Source organism: Danio rerio, chromosome 12 (genome assembly GCF_052040795.2).
Source record: "Danio rerio strain M-AB ecotype USA chromosome 12, GRCz13ab, whole genome shotgun sequence".
Lineage (NCBI taxonomy): Eukaryota > Metazoa > Chordata > Actinopteri > Cypriniformes > Danionidae > Danio > Danio rerio.
In genome coordinates, this window is record NC_141032.1 from 5030668 (window position 1) to 5050660 (window position 19993).

The 19993-nt window shown below is 38.7% G+C and overlaps 1 protein-coding gene across 4 annotated transcripts in view; it reads right to left on the reverse strand.

The window, feature by feature from the left end:
• Positions 1-19993, reverse strand: part of trpm4b.2 (transient receptor potential cation channel, subfamily M, member 4b, transient receptor potential cation channel, subfamily M, member 4b, tandem duplicate 2) — a 47976-nt gene that overhangs the window by 19200 nt on the left and 8783 nt on the right. For all 4 annotated transcript variants that reach the window (XR_015503617.1, XR_015503616.1, XR_015503618.1 and 1 more), the window contains exons 4-16: positions 17460-17640; positions 15517-15686; positions 14251-14407; positions 12492-12556; positions 11837-12064; positions 11639-11741; positions 9352-9473; positions 6619-6852; positions 5270-5368; positions 5033-5161; positions 1321-1450; positions 1092-1237; positions 889-1001 (exon numbers count right to left, since the gene is read on the reverse strand). Coding sequence is in view for 1 of the 4 variants with exons in the window: in NM_001282153.1 (NP_001269082.1) it covers positions 889-1001; positions 1092-1237; positions 1321-1450; positions 5033-5161; positions 5270-5368; positions 6619-6852; positions 9352-9473; positions 11639-11741; positions 11837-12064; positions 12492-12556; positions 14251-14407; positions 15517-15686; positions 17460-17640 (1877 nt within the window). In the remaining 3 variants the exon portion in view is untranslated. The remainder of the gene's footprint in view (positions 1-888; positions 1002-1091; positions 1238-1320; positions 1451-5032; positions 5162-5269; positions 5369-6618; positions 6853-9351; positions 9474-11638; positions 11742-11836; positions 12065-12491; positions 12557-14250; positions 14408-15516; positions 15687-17459; positions 17641-19993) is intronic.

The window sequence follows — 19993 nt, forward strand, 5'->3', positions numbered from 1 at the left end:
TTTAATATGATTAAGATTATACTCTTATTAAAACTCTACCGTGTAGCCTTAAAAAGGAACCTTACCTTAAAGGAACACCGAGTCACGAAATGCGGAGGATTTTCTTTCTGTTCGCCATGCGGTATCAACTTACAACAGATGTCGAAGGTTAAAAATGAAACACCTGACATTGCATGAAACTCTGGATAACCTGTGATGCAACTAATATCGTGTTTTATACTGGAACTTCAAAAAGTGCTTCCTTGGTCTTATCTACATTTATTGCATGTTGAAAACACGTCCACCACAACAGGAAGTAAAAAAAACCTGCACTGCGTTAATTGCGTTAATTTTTTTTAACGCGTTAATTATTTAAAATTAATCGCATGCGTTAACGAGTTAATTTTGACAGCGCTAATTTTGACCAAACTTTGTTATTATTATTCATTTTTTCGTTTGCAGGATATTAGAGCTGAATTTAGAAATAGTTTTGAAACAAATCTTTGCGCTTAACAAACGAAATTAATTATTTATAGGCTAATTGATGTCTGTGCGATAAGGTTTCCCTATCCATGAGAGCAAAAGCGAAAGTGAACTTACTTTACGTCTTGTAAATAGCGAATGCGCTTATGGCGCAACGCAGCTGGCTCTTAAAGGTAATGGAAGATGAGACTCTGATTGGTTTATTCTAAAAACACACCTATAACTCATTAAGAAAATAAACTCAACCCTTTTAGACCATGAGCCATGCCGCAAATCGGATTTTTCCGCCCTTAAGTTAGCAAAAATGCGTTCTGACACGTCCTGAAAGCGTTTGCGTCCTGCGTTTTGCGCTCTGTGCATGGACCGTCAAAATAGAGCCCAATGTGAGGGAAGCTGAACTGTGAGGACATTCACATGCTGCTGTACCTGAATTCAATGCAGTTGGTGTAGCAGAGAGGAGGACAGATCATCACCAGCAGGAGTCTCCAGAACGCAGTTCCTCTTTCTATATCCCCCCACCAGATCTGAGACAGCAGAGACTTAAAAAAAGAAAGGGGGTTTTTAGGAAAAACACCAACCTTGTTTTAAATCACATGACACTATTAACAATGGTTTGTGTGCTGCCAGACCTGCACTCCATCATGGCTGAAGAAGATCCGGGCATCCGCAGCTATGGCCATCTTCAGACAGGTGGCGTCACCCCACAGTTTTGACTTGCGGATCAACAGCTTGTAGGAATGACTTGCTTTGGTTTGGTAGCATGTGCCAAACACATCTGTAAAGTAATGTTAGTGCCATAGAAGCTTGAAATCGTATTGGTTTTATAAGATAACAAAAAAGACCAAACACACATCCTACCATGAGCCATCTGCTCAAACTTCAGCGCCAGCTCCTTCATGGAGAGCTTGGCCTCGGTCTCGATCTCCTGTTTAGAGAGCTCCAACAACAGTTTACATCCAGCCAGAGCCGTCAGAACCGACTCGCCACACTGAGACAGAAGAGCGAGAGCGATGAGTGTGAAACTACACTTTTGTTACAGACATACAGTGCCATCCTGTAACTCTTTTGCAGCATATTAAATGTCCCAAACTCTATTTTTAACTGTCCAAATTGGGGAAAATGTTGTTTTTACTCTTTGAGAGTCAAAGCAAGTTAAAAAAAAATTCTATGTTAAATATGCATAAGGTGATGCAATGGGCTGCTGTCGCCTCACAGCAAGAAGGTCGCAGGGTCGCTGGTTTGAACCTCGGCTCGGCTCAGTTGGCGTTTCTGTGTGGAGTTTGCATGTTCTCCTTGCGTTCGCGTGGGTTTCCTCCGGGTGCTCCGGTTTCCCCCACAGTCCAAAGACATGCGGTACAGGTGAATTGGGTAGGCTAAATTGTATGAGTGTGCGTATTAATGAGTGTGTGGATGTTTCCCAGAGATGGGTTGCGGCTGGAAGGGCATGCGCTGCGTAAAATGTTTGTTCCACTTTGGCGACCCTGGATTAATAAAGGGACTAAGCTGACAAGAAAATGAATGATGAATATGCATGAAAATTCAGGAAAAAGTGTTATATGTAAATTCGGACCACGAGTCCACATATATGGACATTATTTTTCTCTAAAAGTACGTCATATCAAAAGATGATACTTTTTTTATTCTGATGAGATTCCAATAAGCCCAAATAGCAAAGAGAAATAAAAAATGCATGTAAAAAACACCTTGGGTCTTGATAAAGGTAGTAGTAATTAATAATAATTCGTTTAGGTAACATATGCGGTATAGTAGAAGAACAATTCTTGGGTCTCCAGAACATCTTCAAGTCAACAGAACTTTTCTTTTTAATTGTTTTTAATTGACATTATGATATGTGTAAGATATCAGAGTTGTTTAAGTTTATTTCATTTGCAGATGATGCGAGTATCTTTTGTTCTGGGGAAATTTTACCAAAACTTATGGAGTTGATTAAAACAAAAATTAATAAATTGAAATTGTGGTTTGACATAAACAAATTGTCATTAATTATAAGTAAAACAAATTTATGTTATTTGGGTAATTAAAAAGTATACATAATATAGATTTACATATTGATAATGGAGTTATAGAAAGAGTAAATGCAATTAAGTTTCTTGGTGTTGTATTGGATCATAAAATTAGTTGGAAACCGCAAATAAATAATGCGATATCAAAATCAACCCTGGCTCATTCTGAAAACGTAGTCCCGTGGACGTTTCTGGAGATCGCGAAATATGCAATATGACCGCTTTTTCGCATCTCAAATGTCTCTCGCGAGTGCAGTTGGCGCCCACGCTGTTCTCAGGTGAACCCACCAGAGGCCGCTGTCTAAATGACTAAATCATTGACTGTGCGACTGGCCAAACGGTTGACCCCCTCCTCTCTCCCTCCAGCACACCACATGACAACCCAAACAGAGTGTACCCCACTCAGGTGAGTGGGCTTTACAAACCACCTGAAGGAAACTAATGCAGAGTTCAGACTGCATGATTTTAGCCCGGATTTTGACTCGCCAACAGGTTTTGAGAAATCGCAGACAATTGCCTGAAATCACAGGCAACACGGTGCTCGTGCACGTGAGTGACAATCACACAATGTGAACTATCAAAGACGCGATCTGAGAGAATCGCCGATGAGTCGCCAGTGCTGCCATGCTAAATATCTGGAGCTGTCGGCGATTCAAATCATGCCGTGTGAGTTTTGACTGAAAATAACATCGGCGATGTTTCTCAGCCAATGAGAGAGCAGCATCCACTAGTGTGGGGATCTGCAGGCCAGCGGGAGGTTGGGGGAAAAGTTAAAAGTGCTCACTTTCAGTTTATTTGGACCCAAAAATGGAGGAAAAACTAGTGGAAATTTGGCCGGAGCACCCGTGTCTGTTTGACGTGTCATGTGTTCAATATCACAATCAGGTCAAAAAAGAAAGTTGAGGAGAAATTGCTAACTCCCTTCAGTCCCAGGTGAGCAAATATGTACATTTTCTACCCCATTACAGGGGTCAGTCTCGTTATGTAGTTAATAACAAAAGATATACATGTTTTTGGCTGTAAGACGTAGTTTGGACATAGTTGTTGGCGATTCATTCTATTGTAAAGTCATGCATCTTGCAGCGTAAACAAAGTAATGAAAAAACTGTACAAAAGCATGCACATCCCTCTTAACTGGGTCCTCAGCCAAAAAAAACGCATAAGGTGCAAATTAAATGTTAATCAAAGGCAGCAACACCAAGGCTCCAAAAATACAAATTTATTAAATTAAAAAGGCTGACACCAAGCGTGTAACGTTTCGAGCCACACGGCTCTTCATCAGACAATGTTCATCACAATCAGGTGCACCTATTTGGACACTTTTTGTGCTTATATATGATTGTGTATGCATGTATTCATATGTATTTATGTATATGTGTGTATGAATGATTGTGTATGTATGTTTATGTGGACATATGCGAGAGGATATCATGTGATCCGGTAGTGTAAAAATAGGTGCACCTTATTGTGATGAGCATTGTCTGATGAAGAGCTGTGTGGCTCGAAATGTTACTGTCACCGACTCGGTCCCAGTCATTCCCCTCGCTGGCCAGCAGAGGTCACCATCCCTGGACTTCTAACCATTACATCATCCATATACACTGATAGCCTACACACCTGAAGCGCATCCACCTAATCACCCACGCTCACGCTTATAAGCAGCACTCACACACTCACTCATTGCGAAGTCTTGTTATGCCCCGGCGAACACTACTGAGCGGTTCTTTACTCTGCCTGCATTCCCGTTGCTTACCTTGCCTTGTTCTCCGACCTCGTCCTGCCAGTCGCCTGCCTTGTACTCCAGCCTGATTACCGACTCTGATTCTAGCTGCCTGCCTTGAACTCTAGCCTGGACTCTGACTCTGATATTCGCCGCCTGCCTCTGACCCATGCCTGAACATTCATACTGTGATTACCTGCCGTTGATGCTTCAACGTAACACGATTGTGTTTGATGTGAGTTCGCACACGCATTACATCTGTGTGCTTGTGTTTATTAAACTGTGTTTAATAAATCTACAGCAAATGGATCCCTCTGTGTCAGCCCCTTCATTACAGTTACACGCTTGGTGTCAGCCTTTTTAATTTAATAAATTTGTATTTTTGGAGCCTTGGTGTTGCCACCTTTGATTAACATTTAGTGTAAACAAAGTAGCCACAAAACGCTAGCCCAGAGAGTCAAGCAGTGTGAAAACATCTGTGACATGACTACTTTGAAAATCATGCAGTCTGAACTCGGCATAAGAGACACTTGCCCCAGTTTTACACATTAGCACCAGACATGTTCTTACAATCAGCAAAAAAAAGACAGTGCATTTATGAATTTTGTTTCACACAGGGGAGTGGGCTTGACAAACCACCTGTAGAAACACTCTTCTCTTGTTTTAAAAAATATGTGTACAGAACTCTTCTATGTGTTTATACCAATGGAGTGAGAATTGTTACCAAAGATACATTTGTTAATAAATGCATCTTATTATGCTAAAGTGGTTCTGTCTAAAATGCGAATCAAGATAAATCTCTAGCATGTCTTCAGGAGCATGTTACCATTTCCCAGAAGAAGATGGCCATCTCTCTGCGGTTCTGCAGCACTGCCCAGATGAAGAGACACAACCATGGGTGCTTACACTTCTCATCTCGATATGTGCAACTCCCATTCAAGACATCGCATGCATTCTGAAAAGTGGTAAGACAATCACAGTTTATTTTTAGGTACAGAGACGACATGCGAGAGTGTAAAAACTCAATTTTGAGACCACATAGAATCAAAGTGAGGTCTGGTACTTTTAAAGCTTTTCTTTTGGTCGTTGCTTCCAGTTTGAGTTCAGCCTTGTAGAAAGGAAGACAGACCTCGCCAAACAGATCTGTCAGTAGCTGAGACACCTGCCATCACAAAAAGCACATGTTCACAGATGTTTCGGCAAGTAATGTTTATTGCGCAAAACACAGTCAGTTTCATCAAATTTAAGCCAAAAACATCAGCACACAATGATATGAGCACTCAACAGATGCTTTGCACTTTTTCCATACATCTCATATATATATATATATATATATATATATATATATATATATATATATATATATAGTTGAAGAAAGAAATTATTAGCCCCCCTGAATTATTAGCGCCCCTGTTTATTTTTTCCCCCCATTTCTGTTCAATGTAGGGAAGATTGTTTCAGCACATTTCTAAGCATAATAGTTTTAAAAACTTATTTCTAATAACTGATTTATTTTATCTTTGCCATGATGACAGTAAATAATATTTTACTTGATATTTTTCAAGACACTTCTATACAGCTTAAAGTGACATTTAAAGGCTTAACTAGGTTAATTAGGTTAACTAGGCAGGTTAGGGTAATTAGGCAAGTTATTGTATAATGATGGTTTGTTCTGTCGACTATCAGAAAAAAATTTAGCTCAAAGGGGCTAATGATTTTGTCCCAAAAATGGTTTTTAAAAAATGTATAACTGCTTTTATTCTAGCCGAAATAAAACAAATAAGACTTTCTTCAGAAGAAAAAATATTATCAGACATACTGTGAAAATGTCCTTGCTCTGTTAAACATCATTTGGGAAATATTTAAAAAAGAAAAAACTTAAAATTTGTTTTTCTGTTTTAAATATTTAAAGGACATTTAATAGTATGTCTGGTAATCATTTTTCTTCTGGAGAAAGTCTTATTTTTTTATTTCAGCTAAAATAAAAGCAGCTTTTAATTTTTTTAAAACCATTTTAAGGTCAAGATTATTAGCCCCTTTAAGCTATATTTTGTTTACAATAACTTGCCTAATTACCCTAACCTGCCTAGTTAACCTAACTAACCTATTTAATCCTTTAAAGGTTACAAAGGCTTTAAAGGTTGTAGCCAATCTGGCAACCTGCTCTTGCGTGTATAAAACCAGGAGTGCAATACTCAGTTTAACCACTGGGTGTCCAATTTATATGCTGCACCTTTAACTATGTTTATAAACTGTCCAACCAATACACAACTGGGTTTCACTAAAAAGGAGTATACCATATTTAATTCTCCAATGTTGCTGAAAATGTATGAGTGATTTCTATAATGAGTTACAGTGAGATAAATGTGCTGGTAAATAAATCTGCTGATAGTTGTCTATTTGAGATCTGACCTCATAAAGGCTGATCTTGTAGATCTGCTTGATGGACTGGTGTATGCGCTCATTCAGATGATGGAGCAGGAGTGTTTTGGCCAGGCAGGTGTCAGAGATGGAGTTGTACAGTATCTCCAGTCGGTTGTAAGTCAAGTAGGTCGAAATATTCAGGCCGTTATCGATGAGGAGACGCACAAACTGGGGTTTGTTGTTCTCCAAGGCGTCAGTCATGGAATCCTTCAGCTCCTCATACTGTTGGAAGTAACATGCTATTAACACCTGACAACTATTTCACAAAATAGAACAACCTTATTCATTAACAGTGCATAATGCAGATCTAATTATGATTTCTTTTGTGAGTGGTCCTATGCTCATGCTTATGCCTAGTTCAGACTGCGTGATTTTAGCCCCGATTTTGGCTCACCAACAGGTTTTGAGAAATCGCCGACAAATGCCTGAAATCACAGGCAAATCGGTGCTCGTGCACGTGAGTGACAATCACACAGTATGAACTTTTAAAGACGCGATCTGAGAGAATTGCCGATGAGTCGCCGATGCCTGTGAGATATTTGTCATGCTAAATATCTGGAGCTGTAGGCGATTCAAATCATGCCGTGTGAATTGAGTTTTGACTGAAAATAACACCAGCGATCGCCTACAGCCAATGAGAGAGCAGCTTTTACTTGTGTGTGTGCGTGTGTGTGTGCCTGCTGCAGGCCAGCGGGAGGCAGGGGGAGAAGTTAAAAGCGCTCTTTTTCGGTTTATTTGGACCCACGAAATGGAGGAAAAACTAGTGGAGGTTTGACAGGACTCAGGAGCAACCGTGTCTGTTTGACGTTTTATACAGAAAGAAATTAGTTTATTATCAACGTTGAGGAGAAATGGCTAATTCCCTTTAAACCCAGGTGAGCAAACATGTACACGTTCTACCCCATTAAAAGCTTCTTTCTCATTATGTAGTTAATGACAATAGATATACTACATGTTTTTGGCTGTGAGACGTCGTTTGGACGAAGTTGTCGGTGATTCTTCCTATAGTAAAGTCATGCTATGTGAAAGTCCCTGTCGCCGATCCATCTTGCAGTGTAAACAAAGCAGCGACGAAACGCAGGCCCAGATAGTCATGCAGTGTGAAAACATCTGTAACACGACTACTTTGAAAATCATGCAGTCTGAACTCGGCATTGACTGTATTATGTTTGAAAATTGTAGAAATACAAGTTAGTTAGGTATGCTTAATAGTAGCTTCAGCATGTTTGACCTCTTTAAGTTAAACGTGCGATAGAGTGCCTTGACTCAATATTAAGGGTGTCAAAATAAATTGTTTCTTCAGTGCACCGCGATGCAGACGCGGACTATTCGGTATCGGTTCAGTAATAATCATAACCGCTTATTACGTACAGACGTCACTTATCTCATATGTGCTATGTCGCCGTAGCTTACCATGGCGAGGGTTGCTATGTCACCGTAGCTTACTATGGCGAAGGAGGCAAGTTCGAGTATTTTCAATGCTCCAACTACCTAAAAACGCAGAAACTGTGCACAATTTTACTGCGTGTGTTTGCTGGACAGTCTTTCACTGACACTTACAGCAGATGCTTTCACTGCGATTTAGAGAATGAAAGTACCCCATCACTCTCTTTCTCTCTCTCTCTCTCTCTCAGGGTGCTTTCACACCTACACTTTTGTTTCGGAACCTGTCTCGTTTGCCCAGTTAGAGTGGTTCTTTTGGCATATGTGAAACCACCAATCGCACTCGGATCCGCGCGAAAACAATCGCTCCAAGATCACTTGAATGAGGTGGTCTCGGCTTGATTAAGTGAAGTTTATGTATAAACTAATTTCGAGAGGATCACGTGCTTATGATTGCTAGCGGCTGGATCCGCATTATCCAATTCACTATGCTCCAATCAGATGACTCCTAAACTACTATAAATACCCTGGGTTTCATTCCACTGCTATCTTCGTTTTGAAGAGTCCCCCCTTCCACCCCTACTCCTCTTTTATAGATGGCTGACACGGTGGCCCAGTGCGTAGCACTTTTGCCTCACAGCAAGAATGTCTCTGGTTCCAGGCTTTACCAAACCAGCAGACATTTCTGTGCGGAGTTTGCACTTTCTCCCCGTGGTCAGGTGGGTTTCTCGGGGTTCCCTGGTTTCCTCCCACCGTCCAAAAACATGCAAATTAAGTTAATTGACTAATCCAAATCGGCACCATAGACATGCTTCTAGAATGTAGTTATCTTCAAGAGCAATCCCTTACTGTTCATTGGTTACTACAGCAGGGGAGTTCTCGAGATCTACCTGAGCTCAAACTCCCCTCCCGCCTTGCAACGGGAGGGAACCCTGGGCTCGAGGATCTCATGAGCTCAGGGCTCTCTCCCGGGACAGCAAGCCAATCAAGCTTTATAAACAATCATCAGCTAAGTGTGAACTCTTGAAAACTAACTCTGGAGCGGATTGACTGTAGTGAGTAAGCAATACGATCCGAGCCCGGTTATATCACAGTGTTTTATGGATATGTAATAGGCATACGGCTAAATGAGGAGAGAACTATGACTAGGGCGGAAGGTCATTCAACAGACATCCCAAGTCTCCCGGAAGTTTACTCGCACCTTACTAATATGTTTAAACAAACATAGCTGGCCAAAAGCAACTCAAAGCATTGAAGATATACATTTAAATATTTTATTTATTTAACTACAAACTCAGAATTGTCCACTAGTTTAAGAGCCAGTTGATGTCTCTCTACCTTCCAGTCGATGTGTCCATTGAAGAGTTCACTCTTGGCGATGTCCACTCTGTTCCAGGTTACGGCCAGTCTCAACTCATCAGCATAGGAGTTAGTATTCTCTGATACATTTCGCTTACTCGCTAAAACACAAACACACAACACAAAAGAAAAATGCAATGAAACATTTAAAAAATGTTATGCACACTAAACAACTAGAGCTGAAGCGAGAGTGAAAGCAGCGAGCAGCATTTTTAGCTGCTGAAAATTTGCTCCAACACAAAAACACACACTTTCACACAGTCAGTGTCATGCACACACACACTTTCACAGTCAGACAGGCATATGCAGAGACAACACACACTTACACACTTGGGCAGCATTTACACAGCAGATCTTGATGGTCAATTCCGATTTTGTGACTGTATCTGATTTTTTTGATGACCTGCTTACATCATCTTTTAAAAGTGACTCGTATCCGATCGTCTGCATTTACACAGCACACAGCAAAGGCACAATGACCAGGAAAAAAAAAAGAGCGGGCGCTGACTAACAGCTGATAATTACAGAGTGCTCTTTTCTCTATTCCTGTATGTAATCTGTTTGCAGCTTTTGACAAGCTGTTTTACTCTAATTTGTGACTGGAAGGTTCTCATTTGTCCATCTTCTTTTGATAAATAGGCTTTTTTAAACCTTTAGGCATTTTAATGTAATGTCCATGGTGTGATTTATGCACATGATGTATGCACTAGTTATATTAATTTATATTAGTTATTTGGCGGACATTGTGCTCTCTCGCTCTCATTAAAATGCTTTAATACCTGTGCTATAAGACATTATAAAAGCTGTATAAGTCCTTGTGTATGAGATTTAAGGTTTGGGACTCGGCTGAAGTCTGTTCTGAAATGAATGTGTCAGACTTGACGTCATTCGCTACAGTTTTAATGACGCGCGAATCGCTGCTTACACTGCAGACACGACGGCACAGATCCGATTCATATCGGATGAATTTCCACATATGAACAAGGCCTGAATCTGATTTGAGTAAATCGGAATCTATTTGATTTGTTCCTGCTTACGCGTACATGGGCCATATCCGATCTGTGCCACATTTTGAAGAGAAAAAAAAACGGAATTGAGTGACTTGAACAGTGCAGTGTAAATGTGGCCTTACAAATGAATTTGTTTACTTTCATTCCACCAGGTGGCACTGATCTGCCACTGTTTAATACATTTTAATAAATAACTGCGTGATCTAATTAATACATGCTGTACATACTTAAAACACAACTGTATGTACAATTATACATAGTGTGTATAGAGAGAGAGAGAAAGAGAATTAGAGAGAGAGAGAGAGAGAGAGAGAGAGAGCTGAAGTCAGAATTATTAGCCCCCTTTGATTTTATTTTTATTTTTTTCATTTTTAAATATTTTCTAAATGATGTTTAACAGAGCAAGGACATTTTCCCAGTATGATTTCTTCTGGAGAAAGTTTAATTTAAAAGTTAAAAATCTGCTCTCCGGTAAACAAAAATTGGGGGCAAAATAAACAGGGGGGCTAATAATTCTGACTTCAACTGAACTGTAAATATATATATACAGTTGAAGTCAGAATTATTAGCCCCCCTGAATTTTTAGACAGCTTGTTTGTTTTTTCCCCAATTTCTGTTTAACTGAGAGAAGATTTTTTCAACACATTTCTAAACATAATAGTTTTAATAACTCATCTCTAATAACTGATTTATTTTATCTTTGTCATGATGACAGTAAATAATATTTGACAAGATATTTTTCAAGACACTTCTATACAGCTTAAAGAGACATTTAAAGTATTAACTAGGTTAATTAGGTTAACTAGGCAGGTTAGGGTAATTAGTTATTTTATAACGATGGTTTGTTCTGTAGACTATCGAGAAAAAACATAGCTTAAAGGGGCTAATAATTTTGTCCCTAAAATTGTGATAAAAAAATTAAAAACTGCTTTTATTCTTGCCGAAATAAAACAAATAAGACTTTCTCCAGAAGAAAAAATATTATCAGACATACTGTGAAAATTTCCTTGCTCTGTTAAACATAATTTGGAAAATATTCAAAAAAGAAGAAAAAAATTTGAAGGGGGTCAATAATTCTGACTTCAAGTGTATATATATATATATATATATATATATATATATATATATATATATATATATATATATATATATATATATATATATATATATATATATATATATATATATATATATATAAACACACAATATAACCATTTTAAACTAATCTGTGAAGTGAAGGAATATGTGAAGTTTACCTTGAACAAGCACTTTAAGCATCACAATGTCAAAATCTTCTGCTCCTTCCTGTTCTGCATTATAAATGGAGATGATGTCTTTGTTTTGGTAGATGCTTAAAACCTTTTAATAAGCAGCCAAGCAAGAAGCAAAAAAACACTGCTTAAAAGTGTATTTATACTCCAATATTATATGACTGTGAAGTGTGCAACATGTACCTTGTCAACAAGTTTGTCAGTTTTTTTCTCAGCAGGAAAATATTTCTTGACTTTTGCCGCCAGTTGTTCTCGGAGCTCCATGATGGGGCTGGCGTCCTCCTTCTCTGATGCTCCAGGCATCGCCGCAGACTGAACATTCTCCACAATGTCGCTCACTAGATTGGCAAGACCACCCGAACCAGCCAGAACCAAACACGGTGTTGAATTCTTCAAAGACATCTCTAAAAACTGAGGTGAAGAAACATCTTCAGTCAGAGTGAAGAAAGACAGAGATTCTGCAGGTTCAATCAAGTCAAATGTAATTTTTTTTTTTATTTAAAGTAATAGTTCACCCAAAACTGAGAATTCTGTCATGTATTTACTCTTCATTTGTTTCAAACCTGTTTGAGTTTCTTTCTTTGCTTAAACACAAAAGATGATATGTAATTTGCAGAAAGACCATAGACTTACATTATATTTGTTTTTCTATGGAAGTCAATGGTTTCAGGTTTTAAGCATGCTTCAAAATATCCTCTTTTGTGTTCAACAGAATAAAGATACTAAAAGATCTGGAACCACTTGAGGGTCAGTAAACAGTGACTTAGACTTTTTAAAAGTCTGCAGAAACCCTGCAATGAGGATGTTTTGTGTCTAATAAAAACTGTGATCTTCTCACCTCCAGCATGGACGTGTCTCCAGCTATCAGCATGTTCAGAACAGGAATGTCAATGCTTGCATTGCCTGTGTATGAGAAGGTGTATTAGAGCAATCACATATCAGTCATTACAGTCCCTGTTTACACAAGGTGTTTAGAGTCATTTTTGTCAATGCAATTACAAGTGGACTCTAGGGGTGTAACGATACATTATAATATCCAGATGCTGCAATACAAATATGTAAAAATGCACCATCAACTGATGTAAATTATATAAGATAGGATAGGGTAGGACGGACGGATGGATGGATGGATGGATGGATGGATGGATGGGTGGGTGGGTAGGTAGATAGATAGATAGATAGATAGATAGATAGATAGATAGATAGATAGATAGATAGATAGATAGATAGATAGATAGATAGATAGATAGATAGATAGATAGATAGATAGATAGATAGATAGATAGATAGATAGATAGATAGATAGATAGATAGATAGATAGATAGATAGATAGATAGATAGATGGATAGATAGATAGATATTTGTAGTGTCTATTTAGGCTAAGTGCAAATAGCGCCCATCGTTGGAATAAGCTAGTTGAGTGATTTCCGCCCATCACCGTTTAATTGACAGAGACAACATAACTAAACAGAGCGGCAAACATCAGCATGAGTGCCATAGCTCATAAAGTGCATGGCAACATGTTTTGACCATAAACCTGGTTCGAATCCAGCGTCTGATGAGCACATTATTCTTCTATTTCCCTCACTGCATATCAGATTTTGCCTACTCTTCATCACAAGGATCACAAGTGGGAATCATTAATAAGTGTGTGTATTCTGGAAGACTCAGATTCAAAGAACTGAACTGGAGAGGTGTTTTATATAAATCATGTGCATTATAAGTTTGTAGAAGTTATACATTAAAAATACATTTTAATACTGCTTCTGTGAACCTGAACAGGTATATTAAAATCCATTAATTTTCACTATTTTTTTCAAAGTGTGCTTTCAATGCTTTAAAAATAAGTTAAATCTTTGTAGACTAGAAATATATGTACTGTATATAATTTATTTTTAAAATGCGGGCAATTACATTATAGATTAATTTTATTAAAAAATATTATATTAATCTTATAATTTAATTTAACTATAGGGGTGCAGCCAGGTAAGGGGGCTACAAGACATTGTGCCCAGGGGTCTCTGAATTATTAATTACGGGCCTGGGTAAATGCTTCAGTGTTCCAACTTATTTTGAAATGTGTTGCAAGAACCAGAATTGGAATATGTGTTTATTTTTATATATATATATATATATATATATATATATATATATATATATATATATATATATATATATATATATATATATATATATATATATATATATATCATGAGGAACACATTAAATAATGTTTGTTGTATTGTCTGCGATGAAATACAAGTGAATTGAAGTAAATTTAGAAATCACTACTTTCTGATTTGGGGTTGATTGACACATCATTGATTAACTCAATTCCAGACATTAGAGTTAATATTGTACTCGTTGGTATTCATTGCCTAACTTTATTATAATATCCCTCTACAGGACCTTTAACATGCCCCTATTAGGCTGTTTTAAAGTTTAAAATTTGGATGTCACATGCATAGGTTTACAAAGTCAATCAACTGTGATTTTCTCCTAATTCACACTGAAGCATCAGTCTCAATTTGAAAGTCTGATCGACTCTGATTGGTCAGATGTGGTGCAGTCTGTTTTTTTCAGGTTTATGCTGTACCTGGGCGCTGGCGTGAAATGTAATCCTCCAGACGGGCTCTGAACGCCAGCTCTCCACCTTTACGGCCAGTGGTCCCGTCGTCCACCAGAAGAAAAGCCTTATGGTTGTTATCCAGATTGCAGGAGTCTTGGGTTGTGACCTTTGCAGGAAAACTTCCCTAAAATAAAGAGAAACACAGTTGGAATTCCTCAGTGATTCTCAAAATGTTCACAGAAAAACAAAATGTTTAGCTTTTGATTTTTTTATTTATACTATTTTGCAAAGGAAAACCTTTAATCATCAATTTAAGCAGATGTACTTAAAAACATAAAGAGGAAAACTTTAAGAATAACAACTATAAATGCAGGTCACTGGTTCAAGCCCCGGCTGGGTCAGTTGTCATTTCTGTGTGGACTTTCTCCCTGTACTGGCGTGGTTTTCCCACATGCGCTATACTGTAGGTGAATTGAAAAAGCTAAATTGGCTGTAGTGTGTAAACATGGGGCGACGACGTGGCGCAGTAGGTAGTGCTGTCGCCTCACAGCAAGAAGGTTGCTGGTTCGAGCCTCAGCTGGGTCAGTTGGCGTTTCTGTGTGGATTTTGCATGTTCTCAAAACATGCTGAATAAATTGGCGGTTCATTCCGCTGTGGCGACCCCGGATTAATAAAGGGACTAAGCTGAAAAGACAATTAATGAATGAATGTGTAAATATGAAAGTGTATAAGTGATACCCAGTAAAACATATGCTGGAATAGTTGGCAGTTCATTCCACTGAGGTGACTTCTGATAAATAAAGGGACTGAGCTGAAGAAAAATGAATGAAGGAACAATAAATGCCTAAATAGTAAAAAAAAAAACACACACACAACAAAATTAGTATAATATTCAATAATGATTGAATCAAGTGGTTCCAGATGTTGAGCATTGATTGAATAAAAAAGCCCACAGACACAGATATTACTCCAGACAGTAAAGTGTCCCCACAAGGCCTCTCTCTCCTCAAAGGGTGTTAGTTCAGCATCCCCTGTTCTTCCGCCTGTTCGGTCCACACTTTGACGGTGCGCCGCTGTTCTCCTCTTAACCTGCACCTTTACATCTGACCATTTCTTTTTTAATTTCCTCACAATGTGATGTTCTGACCCCGTGCACGTGCGATCAGTTTCATGTTAATTAACGGTGGGATTTTGCATATTTACAGCTTTGTCCGTAAGTAAAGTTTAAGTATGAATTTAACGCAAGACTTTGTACATGAGGCCGCTGGTATGTGGCCTTTATCAGAGTGTTACCTCTGAGTTGACGAGGTGCTGTCTGTTCTCCACCAGCCCCCAGGGAGCGATGCCTATAGGAAGCACTTTATTAAGTGTGATGGAGGAAACAGCAGTGGCGTTATCTTTCACAGCCTCTCCAATACACCGGCTGATACCCTGCCTCAGTCCACCAGTGATGATCCACGCTCCTGTACACAACATAAACACACAACGCTTTTACTTCAACTGAGCATATTTGAGTCATAATTATTGAGTATTAAATATATTTTTCTTATTTTTAGATGCATTTTATGCTGATTTTTATGTTTTAAAGGGCCATGAAACCCCTTCGTTTCAGCAGGGTGTTTTCACACCTCTACTTTGGAAAAAGTCAGAAAAGTGGGCGTGTCCAGCTCTGTTTAGGGGGGAGTGTCGGAGGAAGAAAGCGGCTTGGTATGGGAGTGTCTATTTGGGCGCGCTGAATTTCAGAGTCAAAACACACACCCACAGCGGACAATGTGACTGTGTTTACATGGACATCTGTAGTCGAATTATTTGCCAAATTATTAAATGGTGGACTTTAACTGCAGTTTGGCTCTTTCATTCAAGGAATTCATTAATGTCCCTCCCGACAAACGTGATATTGGATTCGAGGATCTGCTCTAAGCGTGTATTTTTCATGCAATGTTTGATACCGCACGGCGAATGAGAGAAAAAAAAATCAGCATTTCCCGGAAACTTAGATGCACACGGCAGGTAGCGTCAGAAAGCTGCGTGTGTTATTCCGGTCACAAAATCCAACACGAGGTAATAGTTTGGTTGTAACTGTTAGTGCTAGTGCAATAGTTTGTTTGATACGAATAAAATACGAACTGAATAAACAAAGAGCACTGGTCGCTCACTTACCAAATCTGTAGACAGGACAATCACCAGCAACTAGAGCCGCGTCTTTATTTAGAGGAGACTACAATCTCAGCGTTTGCAGATGAGAACAGCTCTCAGGTAAACAATAATCCTCCTTAGACATGTAAGTTATTGTTGTCGCGCGTCGCGTACACTGTTAATCCACACGTGACTCCAGCTGAGCTCTCACAGAGAGAAAATGAATACGAAACTTAACTGCAGCAAACTATAAAAGCAACACTTCACGCTTATTTTGCCAACACAACGTGGCGTCTTTGCCGTCTACACTGTGACAGTAATGAATATTAATGAAGTTGCACAATAGAGCGCGCTGATTGGTTTGAACCAAGCCTTACTCATGCATTAATGCATCACACTGTAAGACGTAATAAGACACACTCTGGCACAGACGTCCAGTCTGCACGCTGGAATACACGCTATTATGTCATGGCCGTGACGTAGCTTCAAAAATTCGTTTCAAACAGGAAGTACGAATTTGCTTGAAATAACGCAAAAACAACTAATTTACACTTTTTAGTGAAATATAGGTGTCCTAATAGTGTTTTTAGCAGTGTGGGACACATATACGACTGTCAACAGCTCAAAAAATGTGTTTTGGTGTTTCGTGACCCTTTAAAGGGATAGTTCTTCCAAAACTGAAAGTTCTGTCATCATTAGCACGGGGAGACTGTGTAAACTCTGCACAGAAACGTCGGCTGGCTTGGTAAGGACTAGAACCAGTGACGTTCTTGCTGTGAGGCAACAGTGCTAACCAAGGAGGAGGAGTAGGGGTGGAAGGGGGGATTCTTCAAAACGAAGATGGCTGTCATATGGAACTTGAGGTACTTATAGTGGCTCAGGAATCGTCTGATTGGTGAATCATAAATTGAATAATGCGAGGCCGGCTGCAAGCAATCATAAGCATGTGATCCTCTCGAAATTAGTTTATAAATAAACCTCACTTAAATTAAACTAAATTAACCATTTAATGAACTGAGGACATTGAGGCATGAAAAGCATGAATAAAGAAAAGGACATGAATGCTATTGTGTGTGTGGAGAGAGAAGGGACAGAAATACCTGTACTCTGTGCCGTTTTGACCAGCCCCTGTCTCAGGATGTCCAGCACCCAGCTCTTGACCTCTGACCTACCCTCGCCGCCCACCACTGACACCACCAGGTTAGGCTGTTGCAGCTTCCAGTGCTCCTTCATCAGGTCAAACACTTTGGCAGGATCTGTGGTGCTGGACAGACGCAGAAACTGACACACAGAGAACAAAAATCACTTTTACATGACAAAATACAGCCATTTCATCAACTAAGAGCAATTCTTAAAACCAAGGGGACGATTTTTATTAACACATTCTTATTATATTAAAGAAAACAAGCAAAACTATGTTAACCATGGCTTAAATGATTATTTTATTATTATTCTTTTAAGGTGAGACACTGCAATTTTTTCATGTACCTGACAGTTTTGAGGTTTTGGCCTTTTTGACTTTTAAAGTGTTTTTTTTTTTTTTGTCTAAAGCAAGAAAATCATTCAAAATACACTTTTAAATGCATGTAATTACACTGCTGTCTGGAAAACCTTATTCTGATTGATAAATGTTATCCCGAGATTAATAACACAGGCTCATCCAGAAATCACCTTGACCATCAGTGAATACGTTTAAATCCATATACTTACATCCATATTCATATGCATCTACTTGTCTGTCAGGCGTTTTGGTTTATTTTTTTTAATGTTTGGTACCATTTTGTAAATAAATATTAAGTAGGTCAGTCAGTCCATGATTTATTAAGCCATTTTCGTCACTGACTACGTTTACATGGACATCTGTAATCAAATGATTTGCTTTAATCTAATTAGGAGAATGACTAAGGTGTTTACATGAGTTGCTTTTTGAATGCTCCTTTCATGATCGCGTACATGTTATAGCACATAATTTGTTTAATGTGATTGCGTCACCGTGATAACCGCATTTCCGTTTCATTTTTAATTTGTCGACTTTAACTGCATATTTGGCACTTTCATTTTCATTCACAAACATTTCATGCATGTCTCCGTGACAAATGAGATATTGGATGCAACTATGAACTGCTGGAAGAGTGTTGTGTTCATGGAAATTCATACCTCATGCTGAATGGAAGAAAAAAACCTGCGTTTCACAATGCAGGTGTGTCTGTGGTCTACACTGACCCGGTAGGTGCAAAGAGTGTCAAACAGCTGTGTGTGTGTGTGTACTATCCTGTCGCATAACGCGGTGAAAAACCCTACATGATGGTAATAATTCAATTAAGGTGTTTACATGCCTGTACTGAATGCAATAATGCGACTAAAATCGGCATACTCCACGTCTTAATTTGATTTCTCTTTAGTTCGATTATGACCTTAATCTGATTAAATTATTATTATTTTTTTTAAATCGCTGTTTACATGGTTAACTCTTAATCAGAGTATTGTCTTAATCTCATTAAAATTGAATTATTGGTGTCCATGTAAACGTACTCATTGTCATATTTGTGTTTTTGGCACCATCTTGTGACTGCCCTTCTGAAGAAAAAAAACAGCATACTGATGCTGGTTTGCTGGTCTCAAACATTGACTGTAAAAGATATGGATGTAGTCTCTGTGATGTCACCCATTGGTTTCTGAAGAACCCAAAAGAAGCTACCAGTAAGTGTGGCTAACTGTCACCATTTTGTTTGCGTGTAATCACACTGATCGGGGGTAACCAAACAAGGGCAAAGAGGCGGAGCGTGAGCAGAGCTACAGACTTTCAGACAGGCTTTCCTATGGGAGAAACGCCTAATACTTCATTACCTGCGATTCGTTTGTATTCTGACCACATGTACTTGGTTTTATACTATATCAATAAAGTGTTTAGATTTTTAAAAACACTGCTGGAACACATCGAGCCACTAAGCATTGTGCTTATGATGTTTTTCGACAGGATGAAAATGCGAATTGCAGGGATGCAGGGATATTGATGAAATCCAGGCATAACACTGTATGACAACGCTTCAGATCACTGTTCTAGAACCTACAGCTAATCAATCTGTCAGATTCTGGAGTGCATTACAGGTCTAAAGAAAAATATAAATGATGAATGATCTTAAATTATTCAAATACATTTATAGAGATGGTATATAAGTAGATAATTTCACTCACTTGGAAAACGGAGGCCACGTGAATGGTTTGTGAGCACAATTAAATGCACACAGCGTGCTATATTCATCTGATAATTATAAGAAATTATTCCAAAAGGCGACTGACTGTGTAAAACCACATAAAACAACACAAAAATACGATGTATATGCCGAGTTCAGCAGCTAATCAGCCGGAATCAGCTGAAGTGAAGTGACTGGGACCAGCGAGACCTAGCTGTCACTCAAGTGGCCACGCCCTTAATTATGCAGACTTAATGAAGCCTAATATAAAGGAAACAGATGAGTTATAAAAAAATTCCACCCCCTCACAGTTGTCATGAAGGTAATATTAGCTATATGAACCAAAACCGTTTTTTGTACCAGGCTGTAAACACCTTTATTCTGCTGTAAAGTTGGCCATTTTAACAGTGGGCTCAAAAGAAATCCGCTTTATTATGGAG